Source organism: Molothrus ater, chromosome 26 (assembly GCF_012460135.2).
Source record: "Molothrus ater isolate BHLD 08-10-18 breed brown headed cowbird chromosome 26, BPBGC_Mater_1.1, whole genome shotgun sequence".
Lineage (NCBI taxonomy): Eukaryota > Metazoa > Chordata > Aves > Passeriformes > Icteridae > Molothrus > Molothrus ater.
The window spans coordinates 1,520,990-1,540,585 of record NC_050503.2 but is presented as its reverse complement, the minus strand read 5'-3'; the positions used below and the strand labels follow the sequence as shown (position 1 = coordinate 1,540,585).

General features: G+C 59.3%; 1 protein-coding gene across 1 annotated transcript; it reads right to left on the bottom strand.

Moving 5' to 3' along the window:
* Positions 1-1,620: 1,620 nt before the first annotated feature.
* LOC118697080 (nuclear receptor ROR-beta-like) lies at positions 1,621-18,833 on the bottom strand. The gene is made up of 10 exons (XM_036399556.2): positions 18,683-18,833; positions 11,319-11,404; positions 11,009-11,150; positions 10,266-10,679; positions 9,467-9,588; positions 8,654-8,786; positions 7,499-7,606; positions 6,564-6,674; positions 5,846-5,958; positions 1,621-5,309 (listed from the first exon to the last, which is right to left on the bottom strand). The coding sequence occupies exons 1-10, from the start codon at positions 18,687-18,689 to the stop codon at positions 5,148-5,150; spliced, it is 1,398 nt and encodes a 465-aa protein (XP_036255449.1). The 5' UTR covers positions 18,690-18,833; the 3' UTR covers positions 1,621-5,147.
* Between the last annotated feature and the right edge of the window lie 763 nt (positions 18,834-19,596).

The window sequence follows — 19,596 nt, the reverse complement described above, 5'->3', positions numbered from 1 at the left end:
ATTGCCTGACCCTGCTGCTCCAAGGATTCTTTTTGTTATTTCCACCTTCTCCACAGCTCCTGGCCAGCCCAGCTGTGTGCTGAGGACACAGCTCTGATCTGTCCAGCGGGGAATGGGCATCCAGGTGAGGCTCACAGGGGAAGCAGAAGGAAATGAGGATGTGTCTTCAGACCCAGTGATCCCTTTGCCCTGTGTGCACCCAGAGCAGAGATTCAAAGAGTCCTGGAATATTCTGAGTTAGCAGGGACCCTCAGGGATGATCAGCCCAGCCCCTGTCCCTGCCCAGCCACCCCAACAACCCCACCCTGAGCAGCCCTGAGGGCTCTGTCAGTGAGGGGCTGGGAACACAAACCCTGTGAGGAACAGCTGAGGGAGCTGGGGGTGCTCAGCCTGGAGAAAAGGAGACTCAGGGGTGCCCTCATCACTCTCTGCAGCTCCTGCAAGGTGCCTGTGCTCAGCTGGGGCTGGGCTCTTTCTCCAGGCACTGACAGAACCAGAGCACACAGCCTCAACTGTGCCAAGGGAAATTCAGGTTGGGTATCAGGAAAAAGTTTTTTACAGAAAGGGAGATAAAGCTCTGGAATGGCTGCCCGGGGAGGTGGTGGAGTCCCCATCCCTGGGTGTGTTTAACAAAGCCTGGATGTGGCACTGGGTGCCAGGGTTCAGTTGAGGTGCTGGGGCTGGGTTGGACTCGATGCTCTTGGAGGTCTCTTCCAACCCAGTGATTCCAAAATTCTGTGATTCTGTGTCCAAAGGCTCTTGGAGCTGTGGCAGCCTTGGCATCATTCCCTGGGGAGCCTGGGCAGTGCCCAGCAGCCTCGGGGGGCAGAACCTTGCCCTGAGCTCCATGCCAAGGCCTGGCCCAGCTCCAGCCCTTGCTGGGCTGCTGTCCCTGTCCCAGAGCAGAGATTAGTGCCTGGCATCCTTGTTAAATCCAGGACATCCAAGAACATCCATGTATAATGCCCTGGTATATCTGAGGTATTCTTTCCTTCCTAGGACTGGGAACTGTTTGGAAATTATTCCCAAATGCTCCTTGGCTGTCCCTGATTCCTCCCCACAGATGCACCATCCCCCCAGACCTGTCTCCACTCTCCTGTCCCAAAATGTGTCCCTGGCACTGCCAGGTGCAGTCCCTGTCCCTCAGCTTTGCTGTGCATTAAGTGAAGCAAGAACACCTCCCAGTGCCTGAAATCTGCCTTTATGTCCAAATCCTGAACAGGATGGATGGGATCTTGGCAATCAGGAATTGTTCCCTGGCAGGGTGGGCAGGCCCTGGCACAGGGTGCCCAGAGCAGCTGGGGCTGCCCCTGCATCCCTGGCAGTGCCCAAGGCCAGGCTGGACAGGGCTGGGAGCAGCCTGGGACAGTGGGAGGTGTCCCTGCCATGGCAGGGGTGGCACTGGATGGGCTTTGAGGTCCCTTCCCACCCAAAACATTCTGGGATTCTGGTACAGCTCAGTCTTTAACCCATGGAAGAAATTAAAGCATTTTAACCCATGGAAATTCAAACTTCTTAACCCATGGAGGAAATGAAAGCTTTCCCCATCACTTTGAGGGATTCACTCCCACTCTCCCTCTTTGCTAAAATTTAAAATCATTATTTCCAGCATTATATATATATTTTTTAACCTTGTGAAACAGACTTTATTTTTCTTCCTGTAAATTTTGTGCAATATACATCTATGTACCTATAGAACACACCTCAGTAAAAAGGTTGTCATCCATACATTATATTACTTTTTATTTAATGTTATGAAAAATTCCAACAACAGTTTTTGTCCTTAAATAAACGTTTCTCCCTCCCCTGCCCTCCCTTCCTAAGCTGACTGGTCTGAAAGAGGAAATTTTATTTAGTTATTTTCTTTTCTTTAAAAAAATAGAAATTACAATCTTACAAGACAGAACATTCAATGAGAACAGAAGCATTTTCCTAAATCTAAAAAGTAAAACATTTCCATAAAACCTGTTGGTATCTACAGGTAGGTAATGTGTGGAGGGGCGGTAAATGGAAATAAAAGGTTTTCCATTTCTTCCTTTCATTCATAGAGATAAAAAATAACATAAAGCCGACCAAAACTTTATATATTTTTCTCTTTTGCACCAACATTCACAAGAATATATATTATATATATTTTTGATCCATCTTTATACACAGTGTGAGGGTTCTGTGGGTGGAAATGGACACTCAGCTACACTGCCAGAGCAGACAAACAAACACTAAATTAATCTTTGTCTGGAAAGGAGCCACAGCTGGCGGCCCAGGGCTGTTGGAAAGGAACATCCCATGTTGGGGTGGGAACATCTCTGGAGCACCAGAGCCATGGGGGGCTCAGGGCTCCTGGGCCCCCTCCCCACTGGCCACAGGGGAGAGGGAAATCTCCCTTTTTTGGGCATTTCTGCCCAGGCTTTGTCATTTCCCTGCGAGCTCCGAGCTCTGGGTGGCCCAGCAGGGGTGAGGAACCTTGGCACAGCCCTGGCCAGCCCCAAGCAGGGGCTGCCATCCCTTGCCTTCCCTTTCCACCCCCTGCCTTCCCTTTCCACCCCTGCCATCCCTTTCCACCCCTGCCTTCCCTTTCCACCCCTGCCATCCCTTTCCAGGCATGGCACCCATCCCAGGCCAGGAATCACCGAATCGACACCGAATCACTTTTATATCCCCTCCCAAAAAATCATCGAATCAAGTCGGTTCCTCTGAAGAGAACTGAAAAGTGCAGGTTCCTGCAGTTTGGCAGGTTGAGTTACACGTGTTTAATACTTCCAGTCTTCCCTAGGTTCCCACGGGGGGGGCTCTTATTGCTCAGAATAATCCAGAATCTCTCCCCACGGGCTCTGATGTTCCCAAATTAAGGTGCTTTCCTGGGTTCTTTGCCGGATGAAATGAAGTCGGTGGCATTCACCATTGCTGTGTGTTGGGTTGGCTGACGAATACTGAGGGCAAAAAGAAGGGTGTGTGCTTTTTTTTTTTTTTTTTTTTAATTTCTGGTTTTTTCCCCAAACGTTCCCAAACCCCCACGGGCTGTTCCCTCCGAGCTCAGTCACATTATGGGGCTGCTTTTCCCGGGAAGTGAACGGTGCTGTCGGAAATGATGCTTCCAAAAGAACAAAAAAAAAGGCACAACCCTCTGGACATAAAAGGCAGCACTGACTTCTCTCTTCTGTCCAAGCTTCGGAGAGGGCAGGAGAGGAGCCGGGCACATCCCCACGCCATGGATGCTGCGCTGGACAGCAGCACATTGGCACTGGACGTCGCGTGGGGCTGTGGGCTGAGGGCTGGCAGCCTTTTCCCAGAGACCTGGCTCCAACAGAGAGGGAGCCAAGGCTGGCAGGCTCCAATCTGCTCCCAGAAGCTGCTGGGATGTGGTCAGCAAAGCCACGCAGCGGCTGCCGGGGAGGAACGCACTCCCAAATTCCCTCTGCCTTGGAGCCGAGCAGAAATCCCATGGGAGAGTCTTCCCTCATCAAGGTTGGTCCATGGTCTTCCCTAGGAGGTGTTTTAACAAAAGCAGGAATATCCCTCACGTTGCTTAGAAAGCTGCTTGTTTGGTTTGAAGGGTGCAGTTGTGGATCCAAAGGTTTTGGCTCCCGCTCGGGGATGGTCCGAGCTGCCCGAGGATGGGGTTGGGTGCACGAGGAATCAGCACAAAGCAGGAAAGGAGCTTGGGATTTTAGCCCTTTGTCAGCAGAAACTGGGGCTGCCTCGGAGCAGGTTTTTCCCTCGTAGTTTTTTGGCATTTGCTGCAGTGGGAGCAGGAGCAGGGACGGAAAAATCCATCTGCAGAGCCACCGAGTCTCTCAAGCATCCCCTGCTGCCGTGGCCGAGAACAGCATCATCCCACCAATCCTTCCTTCATCCCCTTTTGAGCCTCCCAAAAGGAGCAGCAGGTCCCAAACACCACATTCCTTCCAACCAGCCTTATTCCTTGAAGGGAATAAGGACCTTTCACTTCCCTTGGCTCCAACAGACAGTTTCTCCCCCTCAAAACCTCCTAAATCCTGCAAACTCAAGAGCAACTCCCAAAATAACAGTTCTAGGGAGCTCATTGAGGGGAAAGCCTGGGTCCAACTCAACCTGCAGCCACACCTGGGCTCCTGTGTGTGGTGTGGGAAAGGAGAACCTGGGGATGGGGTGGGATGGAGAAAGGGTCACAAACCCTGCTCTGGGTGCTGAACCTTGGGGCAGTTTTAATGGGATTGATAAGAGAACTACACACAGCAGCAGCAGCACCCAGAGAGCCACCACTGCTGCGGCCACCACGGGGACAGGGACAGCCCTGGAGCCCCTCAGTGGCCATGGGTGCCTCTGGGGTGGGATGGCCAGGATTTGGGCTCTGGCTGAAGTCCCACGGGCCTGGAAAAGCTTCTGGGATGCACAGAGGTGGCACGCGGCAGGTGAACCTGCTGAACCAGCTCCACAAATTCGGGTGGTCGCCCAGCTGGCCAAGGAGCTGGCTGGGAATTTGGGAAAATGCTGTGATGCAGGGCATGGAGACCCTGCAAAACTTTTCCCCTGCTGCACTGAGAATCTTTTCCCTCAAAGCAGCTTCCCCCACAGGAAAATCCTGTGCTGAGTCCCCCACCAGCCACAGACAGACCTTTCCTGGCCAAGCTCCCAGGGTCCCGCTGCACCCGTGGGAGATGAAATAAAGCAAAGGCTCTGTCCTTTCCCTCTCCTCAGCTGCAGCCCCAACCCGACCCAGCCGAGTCAGCATCGCCCCTTCTTTATCCCATGCCTGATGTTCGGGTTAAAAAAACCACAATAAAATAAAAATAATAATTAAAAAAACAAAGAAATAAAAATGGGAGGTGGAGAGTGCAGCCAGGACAGCGGGAAGGGCACTCCCTCCTCCCGTGTCACCAGGAGCAGCCTGTCCCTCACCACTGCCAGGAGCATCTCCTCTCCCAAGCAGAGATTTCACATTCATTTCACTGGTATGGCAAAGTCCATTTGCTTTTTCCTTCAAGGTGCTTTACATTCAAGAGCTATTGCAATCCACAGCGAGGAGATGGGGCCAGGGAGGCACCGCAGCCACCCCGGGGGTTTCTCTTGCCTTTGATTATTTGATTTAAATAAATTGCCCCAAACCTCTGAAGTGCAGTTTGTCTCCAAATTTTGGGGAACTCCAAGGGGGCCGCTGGCTCCTGGCCTTAGCTCTCCCGGGGGTCGCTGTACTGAAGCTCAGAGTTGAAAACCTCCTTGTAGAGGGGGGGGAAGTTCATGGCAGTCTCCGGGTGCAGGAGACGGAAAAATTCCAGCTTGTCCAAGTGCAGGTTGCAAATGGTCTTCATCAAGGGCAGCTTGGAAACCATCTGCAGGGAGAGAAGGAGCTGGTGACCACTGGGATGCTGTGTGTGGTGGCCCTGATGCTGCTCTCCCCCCCCCTTGGGGACAAGCAGGGGTGTTTGGGGACCACTCGGTGTCCCCTGCACTGCTGTTCCCCCTTCCCTGGGCACAGGGGGTGGGTTTGGGGATCAAACCTGGCACTGGGGCACCAGCACACTGCCCGCCTTTGGGCAGCCTGGCAGCAACCTGGCCTCACCCCAAACCCTCATCTTTCCACACTGGGGGCTCCTCCTCACCCCAGCCCTGTGCAGGGCAAAGCATTCCCAAAATGGCTCTTTTTCCTAAAACAACCACCCCCATTTCCTGGTGCACTGCCAGGTTCAGCAGCACTGCCTGCACCACAAGGGAGATTCACAGCCCTTGGGAGGAGAAATTCTTCTCCTCCTCTGACAGGTTTGGGGTCTCTCTCTCCAAAATGTGTGTGGCTCATGAGCTCTGGCCCAGCCACATCCCCCAGCTCAGACACCCCCTGCACCCCTGGCTGGGTTTGCTGTGCCCCTACCTTCGAGAGCTTGTCCTCAGCGGAGTGTTTCTTCTGGATCTCGTGCTGCAGGGCCACATAGATCTTGTCCTGGAGCTTCTGCACCTTCTTGGACTCAGTCAGCCACGGGCGGTCTGCAGGAGAGGAAGAACAGAGTCACCACTTGTTGGATTGGGTTCTTTTCTGACTTAGAGATGGGGCAACAGAGAGGTGTTTTAAGAACTTTTATTTTATTTTTAGTAAATATAATATATGTATAATATAATGTAATATAATGTAATATAATATAATGTAATATAATATAATATAATATAATATAATATAATATAATATAAGTATTAAATATATGTTTTACTGATAACATATAATATATGTTATAAATCATGCTATCACAATTAGAAGCTAACTATTAGAACACTATCACTATTAGAGGCTAATCCATTTCCCACAACCACAGAGCCACCACATGGCCAGAGTCACCAAGGGTCTCACCCAGGCACAGAGCAGTGGCTCTTTTAACCTTTCCTGCTCCCCAGGATGGTTTTGGGGACACTTGGCTCCTCTCTCAGCTCCCCACCCCACCATGGGTGACACGGTTCCTCTTCCCACCAAGGAAATTTGGCAGATGCATTTTCCCCCCAAGTTCCTTTCCCAGGAATAACTGAAATCATCCACCAAGGAAGGTTTCTGGGGACAGCTCTCTCCACAGGACACCCCCAGATTTGGAGCCCCCCAGTACCTGGGGAGAGCAGGACAGCAGCAGTGAAGAGGGCGAGCTCCTCGTCCGACAGCTGCAGGCGGCACAGGGTCCTGCCCAGCTCGAAGACGGCACCGATGAGGTCGTCACAGCCTGAGAGGGGACAGCAGGGACACCTCACTGTCACTGTCACTGTCACTGTCACTGCTCTGCCCACCCAGCAGCAGAGCCCAGCGGTACCCGGAGCTTGGAAAGGTTTTGGGAGAGGAGATGGGTGGGGAGGGGGGTCCTGGACACTCACCTGGCAAATTCCAGCCTTGTCTGGGTTCCAGAGGGAGAGGAGAGGGACAGGGAAAAGAGAGGATAGGGGGAGGAAGAGGAGGAGAAGAAGGAGAAAGAGGGAGAGAGGGGGGGAGAGGAAGGAAGGAAGGAAGGAAGGAAGGAAGGAAGGAAGGAAGGAAGGAAGGAAGGAAGGAAGGAAGGAAGGAAGGAAGGAAGGAAGGAAGGAAGGAAGGAAGGAAGGAAGGAAGGAAGGAAGGAAGGAAGGAAGGAAGGAAGGAAGGAAGGAAGGAAGGAAGGAAGGAAGGAAGGAAGGAAGGAAGGAAGGAAGGAAGGAAGGAAGGAAGGAAGGAAGGAAGGAAGGAAGGAAGGAAGGAAGGAAGGAAGGAAGGAAGGAAGGAAGGAAGGAAGGAAGGAAGGAAGGAAGGAAGGAAGGAAGGAAGGAAGGAAGGAAGGAAGGAAGGAAGGAAGGAAGGAAGGAAGGAAGGAAGGAAGGAAGGAAGGAAGGAGAAGGTGAAAGAAAGAAGGGAGGAGAAGGAAGGAGGAGAAAGAAGGAGGAGAAAGAAGAAGGGGAAGGAAGAAGGAGAAGGAAGAAGGAGAAGGAAGAAAGAGAAGGAAGAAGAAGGAAGATGGAGAAGGAAGGAGGTGAAGAAGAAGGAGAAAGAGAGCCCCAAGGGAGGGGCAGCAGGAGCCCTTACCGAGAGATTTGAACATCTGCATGCCACCGAACTTGCCCTCGAAGAGGACGGTGTTGTTCAGGGGGTTGAAGGCGCGGATCATGCGGATCAGGAGCACCTCGAGGCAACCTGATGTAGGCAGAGAGAGCGCAGACGAGGGCAGGGCAGGGCAGGGTGGGGAAGGTCAGGGGGGTTTCCATCACCCCAGGACCAAATGTAAGAAAGAGGAAAGCCCCCAGTGCACGTTTGAGGTCCAGATTGTTCATTCCCAAGAGCAGAATAGGTATTTCAACAAATCCAGTTTGGGTTTTTGGGATTGGTTAGTTTTTTTTTTTTTAGGTGTCCAATTGTGACCACAATATTTCACCAAAGGGAAATATTATCCAGTCATTGGCAGCCAGGCACAGAGAGACCGAGGTCGTGGTGGAGCACCGAGAGAGAGGAAAGGGTGAAAACAAAATAAATAAAGGAAAATGGAAGGAAGAAATGAAAGAATGAGTTAAACTCCAGCGCTTCAGGCACAGCCAGCTCTGGCTTTGGGGTACAGCACCCTGCTGGGATGCTGGCACGTGTCCCCAGGGCTGGGTGCTAATCTCAGCTCCCCAGCTCTGACAGATTAGAAACTATGAGGTTGTCCCAGTGTTTTGGGGATTTTGCACATTCAGCTCCCTGGCCTGGGCACGGCATTGCCAGCTTGGGCAGATGGAAGGGTGGGGGACGTGGGTGTGCGCTGCCATCATCCTCCTCTTCCCAGTCTCTTGCTGGGTGAAGAGGCCAATCCTTTTCTCTCAATCCTCCCTGCTCCTGTTTGAGTTTGGCACCCCTTCTCCCAGAGGAAAACCTTCTGTTCTCGTTTCCATCCCAGTTTCTGGGTGACATTTGGATGAGGGTGGCTGTGGAGAAAAGCCTGTGCCCAAGGCAGGCACTCGCCACGTGCCCCCCTTCACCATCATGGATGTGACCTGCAGCTCCTCCCAGCCCAGCACCTGCTCCCCCAGCACTGGGAGAACTGGGGCAGCCGGGGGGGGACCCCCAAAAAAGGAAAGCACCAGCCAAGAGAAAAGATGGGATTTGCTTCTGGCCCCACGGCTGCCGCTCAGGAGAGGGGTTGGGGGTGGCAGGGGACAGTGGGGACACGCAGGGGGTGGCAGGGGGCCAGGGGGGCTCCCCCCTTACCGGCTTTCAGGAGGATGATCTGGTCGTTCTGGCAGAGCTCCATGAAGCCGTCGATGCGCTTGGCAAACTCCACCACGTACTGGATGGCGTTGGAGATCTGCAGCGAGCACTGCTGCCACATGGCCTCGCAGCTCTGTGCCACAGGGGACACTCTCAGGGAGTGCTGGCACCCCTGCACCCCAGCTCTGTCACCCCCAGGGCAGGGACAAGACCCCAGTGCTGAGCCACCCATGGGGGACACTCAGGGTGTGCTGGCACCCCAGCTTTGTCACCCCCCATGGCAGGGATGAGACCCCAGTGCTGTGCCATCCATGGGGGACACTCAGGGTGTGCTGGCACCCTGGCACCCCAGCTTTGTCACCCCCATGGCAAGGATGAGACCCCAGTGCTGTGCCATCCATGGGGGACACTCAGGGTGTGCTGGCACCCCTGCTCTGTCACCCCCAGGGCAAGGATGAGGCCCCAGTGCTGTGCCATGCACAGGGGACACTCTCAGGGAGTGCTGGCACCCTGGCACCTCAGCTCTGTGACTCCCCAGGGCAGGGACGAGACCCCAGTGCTGTGCCATCCATGGGGGACACTCAGGGTGTGCTGGCACCACAGCTCTGTCACCCTCGGGGCAAGGATGAGCTCTGTCACGCCAGGGCAGTGCTGTGCCATCCACGGGGGATGGTGGCATTGGGACACCTGGGGTGTGAGCTGTCACAGCAAACTCCCCCTCTGGGCAGCTCCCAAGCACTGACAGACCCCTCCTCAGCCAGCAGAGCCCCAGGGGACAGTGGCTGTGCCAGGGGCTGTGGCAGTGGCACTCACCTTGCTCTGCAGGGCACGGACCTCCTCGGGGGAGTAGAGGCTCCACGCCAGGCGCTTCAGCTCCTCCGTTGTGTACTGGCACGTCTCCAGGTGGGACTTCACCACGTTCTGGGCCACCCGGTCTGCAGGGGAGGGGGGACAGCAGGAGGTGAGACCTGGGCCCCCCAACCCTGTCCTGGCCTCTGGGGCTGCTGGGCTGAGGGCTGGAGGGGTGGTGGGGCTCTCACACGGTGTCACAGGGTGCGAGGACAGATGGGGCAGCAGGGGCTGAGCCCAAAGCAAGCAAGGGATGTGCCACAGACACAGGGTGTGCTGAGCTCCACAGGGAGCCTCGGGGCTGCTCCAAGAGCTGAGGCTGGGCTCATCCCCTGGGATGCTCAATACCCTAGGGATGCTATTGGTACCCCCCAGGGATGCTACTGGTACCCCCAGGGATGCTCAGTATCTCAGGGATGCTCAGAATTGTTTGGGTTGAAGCTTAAATCCCATCCACTTATTCATCTTAAATCTCATTCCAACCCCCTGCCGTGGGCAAGGACACCTTCCCCTAGACCGGGTGTGTGTCCCCAGGGCTGGGTGTGTCCTGCAAGGTGCTGAGGTGGCAGCAGGGATGCACCCCCTTGGTACCCCCAGGGATGCCATCACTGTATCCCCCCGGGCAGGTTGGGCTCTGGGGAAGGACTCACTCCCATTCCAAGTGTAAGTGGAGGGATGGATCCCTCCTGCATCCTTTGACTCACTGACTCATCCTCGTGGCCACACACCCCCCACACTTGCCCTGCCCTGCCCTGGCACTCACCAATCTCCAGGACAGAGATGTCAGGGGGCAGCTGGGCACCCTCCAGCGCCCCGTGTGCCAACAGCGCCGGCTCCAGCATCAGCTCGTAGAGAGATTCCTGCTTGATGAGCGTGGCATCAGCCACGTCCAGGCTGGACTGGTCGGGCGAGGGCTGTGCCGAGGCCAGCAGGTCCAGGTTGTAGTAGGTGCTGCTGCCATCAGGGGTCAGGGGGAAGTCGAAGAGGAGCCCGTCGGACAGCGTGGAGATGTCGTCCAGGTCCGAGAGGCCGCTGCTGACGCTCGTGGTGTAGACGCGGCTCAGGGGCTCGGGCTCGTCCTTGGCGCCGCCGCTCTGCTCCTGGCTCTGCTGGTGCTTCTGCACCTCGGCGTAGAGGCTGTCCCGCTGCTTCTTGGACATGCGGCCGAACTTCACCGCTGCCCCGGGGGGGAGAGGCGGCCGCGTCAGGGCAGCTTCACCCCCCAGGGCAAAGCCGCGGCCCTGGGAAACGCCCTGGCTGCCCGGGGAGCGCCTGGGCTGGGGGCTGGGACCCCCCTGGATGCACCCCCGCCATCCCAGACCAACCCTGGGTCAAACCAAACAGAACCAATTTCGATTTTCCCCCCGAAAATACAAAAGCGTTTCTTGCTTCCCAAAGCCTCCTCGCACCGGGCTGGCCCTGAGCGGGGGGAGCAGCTTCATCCTGAGTGCCTGACACGCTCCGAGGAGGAGCAGGGGACCCCTGGGGACCCGGGGCAGGACTCACCGTCGCGGGACATGCCCAGTGCCAGGCATTTCTGCAGGCGGCAGTGCTGGCAGCGGTTGCGGTTGGTGCGGTCGATCAGGCAGTTCCTTTGCCGGGAGCACGAGTAGCTGGCATTGTTCTGCTGGCTCCTCCGAAAGAAACCCTGCCCGGGATGGGATGGGATGGGATGGGATGGGATGGGATGGGATGGGATGGGATGGGATGGGATGGGATGGGATGGGATGGGATGGGGATGGGATGGGAGGAGTTGAGAAGCGGCCGCTGGAAGGCAGGGCCGCCCCCTGCCCGCAGCCGGCCTCCCCGGGCTCACCTTGCAGCCTTCGCAGGTGATGACACCGTAGTGGATCCCTGAGGATTTGTCTCCGCAGATCTTGCACGGGATCACCTCGATTTGGGCTGCGGTGGATGGGGAAAGGGGGGAAACCAGGGGGTTAATGATGGTCACTGCTGAGAGGGAGGAGAGGGATGGCTGAGGGCTGGCTCAGTACCTGGGGAAACTGAGGCACGAGAGCTGGACCCAGCGGCAGCTCAGCCCTTCCCACAGACCCCACAAGGGTTCTTGCACCTCAGAGAGGTCCCTAAAAGGTTCACACAGGGTGTGGGGAACCCCCATCCCGCAGCAGCAAGAGCCAGGGTAGGAAAGCCCTTGGAAGGTTTCTGCCCCAGCCTGGCCGGGACCCTGTTTTGGAATCACTGCCCTTATTTTTCAACCGATGTGTGCACCAGGACAGGGACAGCCTCGGCACAGGGACCATGCCATCCCTGCAAATGCTCTGTTGCTGGAGGTGTGCCCCAAGCAGAGGGTCTGGGCCCCCCCGTGCCCCCCAGCAGCTCCTTTGAACCCAGGACCGATATAGCCACCCCCAGCTCAAGGTCCCGGCCCCTTCCCCCCACAAATCCGCTTCCCTGCCGCTTCTGCTTCGCTGGCACTGAGCTGCTAATAGGCTTCGTCCTCCTCATTTTCCAGCTGCCCCAGATCTGGGCCGGCTCTGCCCTCCCGCCCCGCGGGGGGGATGCTCGGCACCCCCGGGGCTGTACGTGCCTCCCGGCATCTCTGCACCCTCTAATCCCCGCTGCAGCCCCCGCAGCCCCGGCCGGGCTCAGCCTGGCGGCGCTCTCGAGGGCGCTGGGCAGGCACCGCCGCGCCAAAATAACCCCCAGGGCCAGATTATGGTTATTTCCAATCTCCTGGGCCTGTGCAAATCCCCGCGCTCGGGTAATTCCCTTCTGCCTCTCCCCTGGGAGCCATCGGTGGCTCTGCTGGAGAGCTGTGCTCTGTAGGGCCACCTCTGTGAGTGACAGCCCCAGTGCTCAGCCAGTGCCACCTGTACCTGGCAGGGTCCTGGGGTCCCTTAATGCTTGGGGCAGGCTGGGATGGGCAGTGAGGCCTCACTGGGCAGAAGGGCAGCCGAGGTGCCATTGGTCCCCCAGGGATGCCATCGGTCCCCCAGGGATGCTCAGTACCCCAGGGAAGGCCTTGGTCCCTCCTAGGGATTCTCTCTGTCCCTCAGGGGTGCCATTGGTACCCCCAGGGATGCTATGGGTACCCCCAGGGATGCTGTTGGTACACACCACACCCCCCCCCCCCCCAGGGATGCTCAATATCCCAGGGATGCTGTTGATACCCCCAGGGATGCTCTTGGTACCCCCAGGGATTCCATAGGTATCTCCAGGGATGCCCTTGGTACCCCCAGGGATGCCACCACTGCATCCCCCAGGCCAGGTTTGCTCTCCCCGGCTCTGGGGAAGGATCCACTCCCATTCCAGGCATAAGTGGAGGAACAGATCCCTCCTGCATCCTTTGACTCACTGATTAACCCAGTGCCCCACATGCACCAGCTGGTTTTGGGGCTTACCCCTCCTCCCCCGGGCAGCTTCCCCAGGGCTGTGTGTTGTCCCCGACTCGAGGGAGTCACATCCCATCCCTGCCCCTCCCCACATCCTCTGCCTACGCCCCTGCCGTGCTTTGAGCCTGAGCAGAGCTGGTTTCCCCGCGGTGGGCAGGGCAGGGATGTCCAGGGCATCCTCACATCCCCCGCAGCTGCACCGACACCGCAGCGCCTTTCACAGGGGCACGGAGGCACCAGAAGGGCCACTCGTGGTCACCCCCAAACCACCCCCCAGCTCCCATGACCAAAACACCCCCAATTCCCCGGATCCCGCTGCCATCTCCCGCCACTCTGCCGGACCGCAGGGACCGCTCTGCTCCCCACCACCCTGCCCGAGCCCTGTCCGGGATGGGACCGAGGTGGTGGCACGGCGGGGGGCACAGGGAGGGGGTGCCACCCCCGGCAGGAAGCGGCGTCGGGCTCGTTATGCAACGTTAATTGCAGCCGCCGGCAGCGCGGGTGATGCATCGCGCCCGCCGCGCCCTCACGCCCGCGGCCGATACTCCGGTCCCCGGAATTACCGGCAAACACCGGGGCTGAGCGCGGCCCGGCAGCCCCAGCTGAGCCCCAAAAACCCAACGACCCCAAAGGCTTCGTGTGCCGGTGGCCAAATCCCGCCCCACAAGAGCCCCCGGGGCTGGAGCTGAGGGTGATGATGATGATGATGATGCTGTCCTGATGAAGGACAAGCCCCGACCGCCCGCCGTGTGCCCGCAGCCTTTTGGGGCTCTAATTACCATCCTGCTAATTACCCGGCCGTGCCCGCCGCTGGCACCTGACCCGCTCTAAGACGCTCGCCCCAAATAACTGACGTGGAGATACGGCCGTAACCTGGCGATGGCAATTACAGCCCGGCACGGTTAATTGCTGCTCTGATTGGAAACCCGGCTGAATCACCGAGTCGGCTCCTTCAGTGTCCCCTCGTGCCGCGGCCATGGACCCCCGAGGCGGCCGGACCATCCCCCATCTCCCCCGCGACCCCAAACACGCCCCTGGGGCAAATCCAGAGGGATGGGAAGGAAGGTGGGTGTGGGTGGGGTGGCCACGGCAGCTCCGGCATCCCCCAAATCTCACTGTGATCAGGGAAAACATCTCAGTAGACCCCAAATCCCGGATATTCCTCCACCCCAACCACCCCACCCTGTGCCTCAGTTTCCCCACTGGAGAATTTAGCATCTCCTCCCACCCCAACCGTGCGAACGGAGCGGGGGGACATTTAGGAGGGGCTGAGCCGGGGGAGGCAGCAGGGAACCTCCACCCCGGGCCCGATGGGGCTAAAACAGAGATCAGGATAAAAGAAACAACGAAAGGGTTAAAAAAAATAAGTAATAATGATCTCCAGCCGGCAATTAAAATGTCCCGGCGGTGGTATTTGCTCTCCTCCCACTGTAAACACTTCTTGCCCAACTCCCGGCCCGCTGCCACCGGCCGGCCCTTATGTAAGCGGCCCGGTGCGGCCCCGGTCCCGGCCGTGGCGGGGCGATGCCCCCGGTGCGGCGTGCAGCCCTCCTGTCCCTCCTGTCCCACTGACACACTTTCTGCCCGTGGCCACGCCGCTTGTGTAACCACGGCCCTTAACCCTTGCGGGCCCGCGGCCGCTCCCGCGCCGGGCTGGGCTCACACCGACCTCCCGCACCCGGGAGCGGGGGATTTTGGGGTGTTTTGGGGTGATACCTCCAGCTGAGAGCACCCATTTGCCACCCTGAGCGGCAGCTGCAGGCGAGGGGCACAGGTGTGGCCCTGGTCGCCTGTCACCCCCCAGACCTGGCTGTGTGTGTCCCCTCCAGGCCAGCACTGCTCCCCCTGCCCGTGCTGGAGGCTCCTCCACGGTTTCGGCAGAGCCAGAGCCGCCCTCCCCGAGCAGGAATGGGCCGGGCACACCCTCCCCTGCATCGCCTCCGCCCCAAGGGCGGGCATCTCTTGCACCCCAAAACAAAACAAGGCAGGCCCTGCAGGGTGCAGCCGTGGGCGCTGGACCCCTCTCGGTGGTGCAGGGAGGAAGGTGGCCCCATCCTCATCCTCCCCCTCCCCCTGTCCCTCCCCTCGGCCCTATGATCTCACTGCTGTGGGGGAATCACCCCAAAACCCTCAGCACCCCATTAAGCCTTGGGATGTGCTGTGACCCCACTGCTGCTGGAGAATTTTTGGAGCTGCCTCCCCCTCCCCATCGGCATAGCTGGGTGCCCCTGGCTGTGGGGTGAGGACTCCTGGGAGGGGTTTGTTTTGGGGTGCACTTCAGATCCCTGCACAGTCCCCCAGGGTGAGCCTGCACAGCTGTCACCCCACAGGGGCAGAATGTGGGCACCCCTTCCCCTGGGGGGCCACGTGAGGCCATGGTGTCCTTGCTGGAGGCAGTGGGGCAGCATCCCAGCTCTGAGTATTTCAGAGGTGGCTCTGTGCCTCTGGGGCCATCCCTGCCCCAAATACCCCCCAGTGCTTCCCCAGTGCCCTGGCTTGGTACCCAGTGAACCTGCTGGGAGAGAGCTCTGTGCCCCATCCCTCTGCCAGGCTCCATCGATGCTGCAGGATGGGCACACCTGGGAGTTGGCAGCAGCCCTGCAGCCCCCCTGGATCCCCCAGCCCCACCCAGGGCACCGGGGGGCTCTGATGCTTCCCCTCCACCACCTCTCCCCTTGCAGGGGGACTCAGCATCCCCCTGGTGCAGCCAGAGCAGGGAGAGGAGGGTGAGTCCAGGCTGCACAGGGACCCACAGGGACCCACAAGGACCCACAGGGACCCACAAGGACCCACAGGGACACACAGGGACACACACAGGGACCTACAATGCCACCCCGTTTCCCATTCCTGCCCTAAACCCCAGTTCTGCACCTGCATCCTCTGCAGCAGCCTCCAGCCCCAGGAGTGACTGCACTTCCCCACAGCCACCGTCCACAGTTGTGTTTTGCTGTTGGGGCAGGAATAAACAAGGAAATAAAGGGAATTATCACCCCTTTATATCTGCTGTTGGCTTTGCTATTAAACAGCCTCCAGTGCTGCAGTGCCTCGGGGTCTCCCAGCACCCCAACACTTCGGCCATGGCCGCCAAAAAATCCCATCCCCATCCCTGCACCCCCGGGAACTCCAAACAAGGCAGGCCCATGCCGGGTGTTCACAGCCCCGGCTCCAGGCACAGGAACACCGGGGCCAAGTGGGCAGCAGGGAAAATTCAGATGACACAACCACGGCCCGTGCCGGGCTGGGATTCTGGAGGGAGAGCTGCTTTCCTAAGCGATCAGCAAAGATTTCCTGGAAACTTTGGGCCAGAACAGCGCTCAGCTGTTCTCACCCTGCCCTGGGGCAACCCCTGGCCACCTTCCCTTGCAGGCACGCGAACGGAGCTTTTGCTTTCTCCCCAGTCTCCAGCAAAGCGCTGCTTTTCCCCCTCCCATGGTGCAGTGTGTGCCCCCAACAGGGAAATGGCAGCTCGGGATGGGCGATGTGGCTCCCCCAGGGCCGCTCCGGTTCAGCAGCTCCGGTTCCGCAGCTCCCGTGCCACGCCGAGCCGTGCCAAGGCCAGCCCCGCAGCCCTTTGCACTTTGCCTGCTGCACAAGGGTGGCAAAGGTGAGGCCTTTGCGGGGAGGGGGGACCTGCCAGCCCGGGGCGGGGACAAGCCGGGCTGCGGTGGGAGAACCCCTCCGGCAGAGCTGCTAAACCGGGGGGGAATTATCTCCCTGGGGGCTAAAAAAAGGCAGGAGAGCAGCTCTGCTCACCACATCCGATAAACCGGGCTGATTTAGACATTAGCAGCTCTTTAAATAGCCGCCGCGAGTTCAAAGTTAAACGTGACAGGGAGCAGCGACAGGGACTGTAGGATGGGGACAGAGACCACCGACCCCATGGCTGCTCTCCCCTCTCCCGGCGCTGACTCTCCCTGGGGTTATCGGGGTGGGGGATCCTGCAAATCCCGTCTGGACCCCCATAAAGGCAGAGGACAGCTTTCTCCTCCAGGTTTGGTTTTTGGGAATGGAGGCACGGCCGTCCCCGCGCTGCGGTCCCGGGACAGGCGCGGCCGTCGTGCGGGAGGGCCCGGTGGGTGCCGGCCGCGCCAGCGTGTGCACGCCGCCGAAACGGGCAGGGAAGCTCCTCCTCCGCCCTCTCTGATTTTTTCCAATGACAGATCTAGGTCACTAGGACAAGTCGCAAAGGCTGCCGAGCCACCGCACGCTCCTCGCCACGCTGCTTGCAAAACAAGTGAGCAGGAGGGCTGGAAATCGTATAGGATTATACAAGGCAAAGCCTCTTCCCCGGCCCCGGCGCAGCCGCGGCGCAGGGAAGGACAGGAGCGAGGAGCTGCTGTGGGCCCCCGGGGAAATGGGGCAGAGCGGTGGCGGTTTTGGGAAGGAAAATGGAGATTGAATCAATTTGGCGTCGCCATGCGGCATTTGGGCTTCGAGAGGGATGAGGACGCGGGACTGCGGGAAAAACGCCCGACTGGGGGGAACGGTGGGATATCAGCAGGGTTCGGCCCTAAATTAGGGTCGACACCAACAATTCATGGGGGGAAAGGAAAAATATTTTTAAAAAAGGAAAAGTTCGCCCAGTTGCTAATTAAGCCGGTGCTGGCTGTGCAAGTGCTACGTAAGAGCCAGGCGTGATCGCAATTAGGCAGGCGATAATGCTTCCCTCCGTCCTCGTAAAGGTGCAAAGCCAGGATGTCGAGGGGCAGGAAGGGGATGTGGGGGGCTCGCCTCGCCCTCCTCACCCACCCCAGCCCCACCGTTACACAAGAGTGAGGCGGGGGCACAGCCGCAGCACCCGCGGCGCAGGGAGGAAGCAGGATTTGAGGATTTGAGGAGCTCGGGATGAACGTCCTGGTGCCCACTCCCCAAAATGAGCCTAAGGACGTGCACCCCCCAAAATACACCTATGGAGGAGCACCAGGGAGTCCTGGCAGGGCTCGGGGCTCGGGGAAGGCAGGGCATGATGGAAAAATGGTTTAAAGGAGGATGAAAATCCCAGCCCAGCATGCTGGAACGGAGCTGAGTCCGGCCACCGCTGCGTCACCATCACCAGGCCCCGCCGGATTGTCCCGCTGGAGCCTTCCTCCCTCCATCCTCCTCCTCCCCACCGCCTGCTCGGCAAAGCAGAGGGGTGAAAAGTAGGAATTGCCTTTGGTAACGGGTAAAACCAGGCAGGTGCTGGCACAACTCACCCCTGCCCTGGAAAAGGGGCACCCAAAATTGCACCTGACCCCTTGCCTGTCCCTGCGGGAGCCTCCCAAACTGCCCCCTACGCCGTGGGGAGGGGGAAAAGGGGGAAAAAACTACAATAAATCCAGCCCTGGTGGGAGCAACATATTGAAGAGGAGATTAAGGGGTTTAGTGCGGGGAAAAGCTTAAGAGTGCGTCTAAGCCGGCGTCGGAAAGCAAAGCAAAATAAACAAGAATTTTATTCCCAACGAAAGGGGAGCTGGAGGAGGCAGAGCGGCCCCGGCGGGGCTGCTGCGGGTTCCCCCCTTGTCCCGTTCCAGCGGGGCTGCTGCGGGTCCCCCCGTGTCCCCGGTGGGGCCGCTGCGGGCTCCTTCCCATCCCTTCCGCGGGGCTCACACGGCTCCCCTCGCCCTCCTCCAGCAAAGTTGATGCGGATCCCCCCTTGTCACTGTCCGGGCTGACACCGAGTCCCCCCGTCCCCCACGGCGGGGCTGATGCGGCTCCCCCGTATCCCCGTCCGGGCTGACGTCGGGTCCTGCCCGTCCCCCTCGGCCAGGCTGGTGCGGTGTCCCCGATCCCCACCGGCACCAACTTGTGCCGCTGCCCCCTGCAGCCCCCGGCCCCCCGGACCCACCTCGCATCGTGTCCGCCGCGCTCAGGGCGCCGGGGGGCGCATGGGGCGGCGCGGGGCTCCGGAGCGGCGCGGGGCGCGGCGGGGAGCGGCGGCACCGGGAGGCACCGGGCGGCACCGGGAAGCACCGGGCGGCACCGGGCGGCTCTGGCACCTGCCCCTCCGCCGCGCCGTGACCCACTTCTGCCCGAGCATGCGGCCGTTCACATGACGAGCCCGCCCCGCCCCCCCCAATCGGTTTCACTTCCAGCCCCACCTCCTGCCCTTCGTCCTCCTCCTCCTCCTGCTCCATCCCCATCCCCGCCGCTCCGCCGCCCGGTGCTCGGCGCTGCGCGGGCGCTGCCGGAGTCCGCCCGGGAGCGGGGTCTGCGCGACCCCCGCCCGGCCGGGGCGGCTCGGAGCTGCCCCCGGGGCTGCCCGCCCCCGGGAGGGACGAGCCGTGCCCGTCCTGCCCCGGCTCGCCCAGGCACGGGGCCGGCTGCGTGTCCCGCTGAATCACGGCTGCCTTGCTTCACTTCGCGCCCGTGCAGCCCCGCTGTCCCCGCCAGGGACCCCAAAAACCCCCGGCAGGACAGGACAGGACAGGACAGGACAGGACAGGGCTGGGGTCTTTGCAGAAGGGGCAGCACCCGGCACCGGGGGGGTGTGGGGAGCACGGGAACCCCCCTGTGGCTGCCCAAAGTGGCCATGCCAGGGTGCAGATGATGAGATCTGGGGGCACATCCGAGCTGGGAGCCCTGCGGGTCAGGAATGGCGCCGTGGAAGAAGAGGGAAGCTTTGAAGGTGGCAGGGAGGCATTCCCACCCCATCTCTCACGCTGGGATGGGCACAGGTGGTTTTGGGGCCCGGGGCTGTACCCTGGATAAGGGACACTGCCCTAAGAGGTGCAGAGATGGTGGCTCTGGACCAGGCCTCGC

Coding starts and splice junctions, on each gene's coding strand:
- LOC118697080 (XM_036399556.2), bottom strand. Junction 11,151..11,318: donor TCACCTGCGAAGGCTGCAAG/GTGAGCCCGGGG, acceptor CATCCCGGGCAG/GGTTTCTTTCGGAGGAGCCA. Junction 10,680..11,008: donor ACTGGGCATGTCCCGCGACG/GTGAGTCCTGCC, acceptor CCCCCGGGGCAG/CGGTGAAGTTCGGCCGCATG.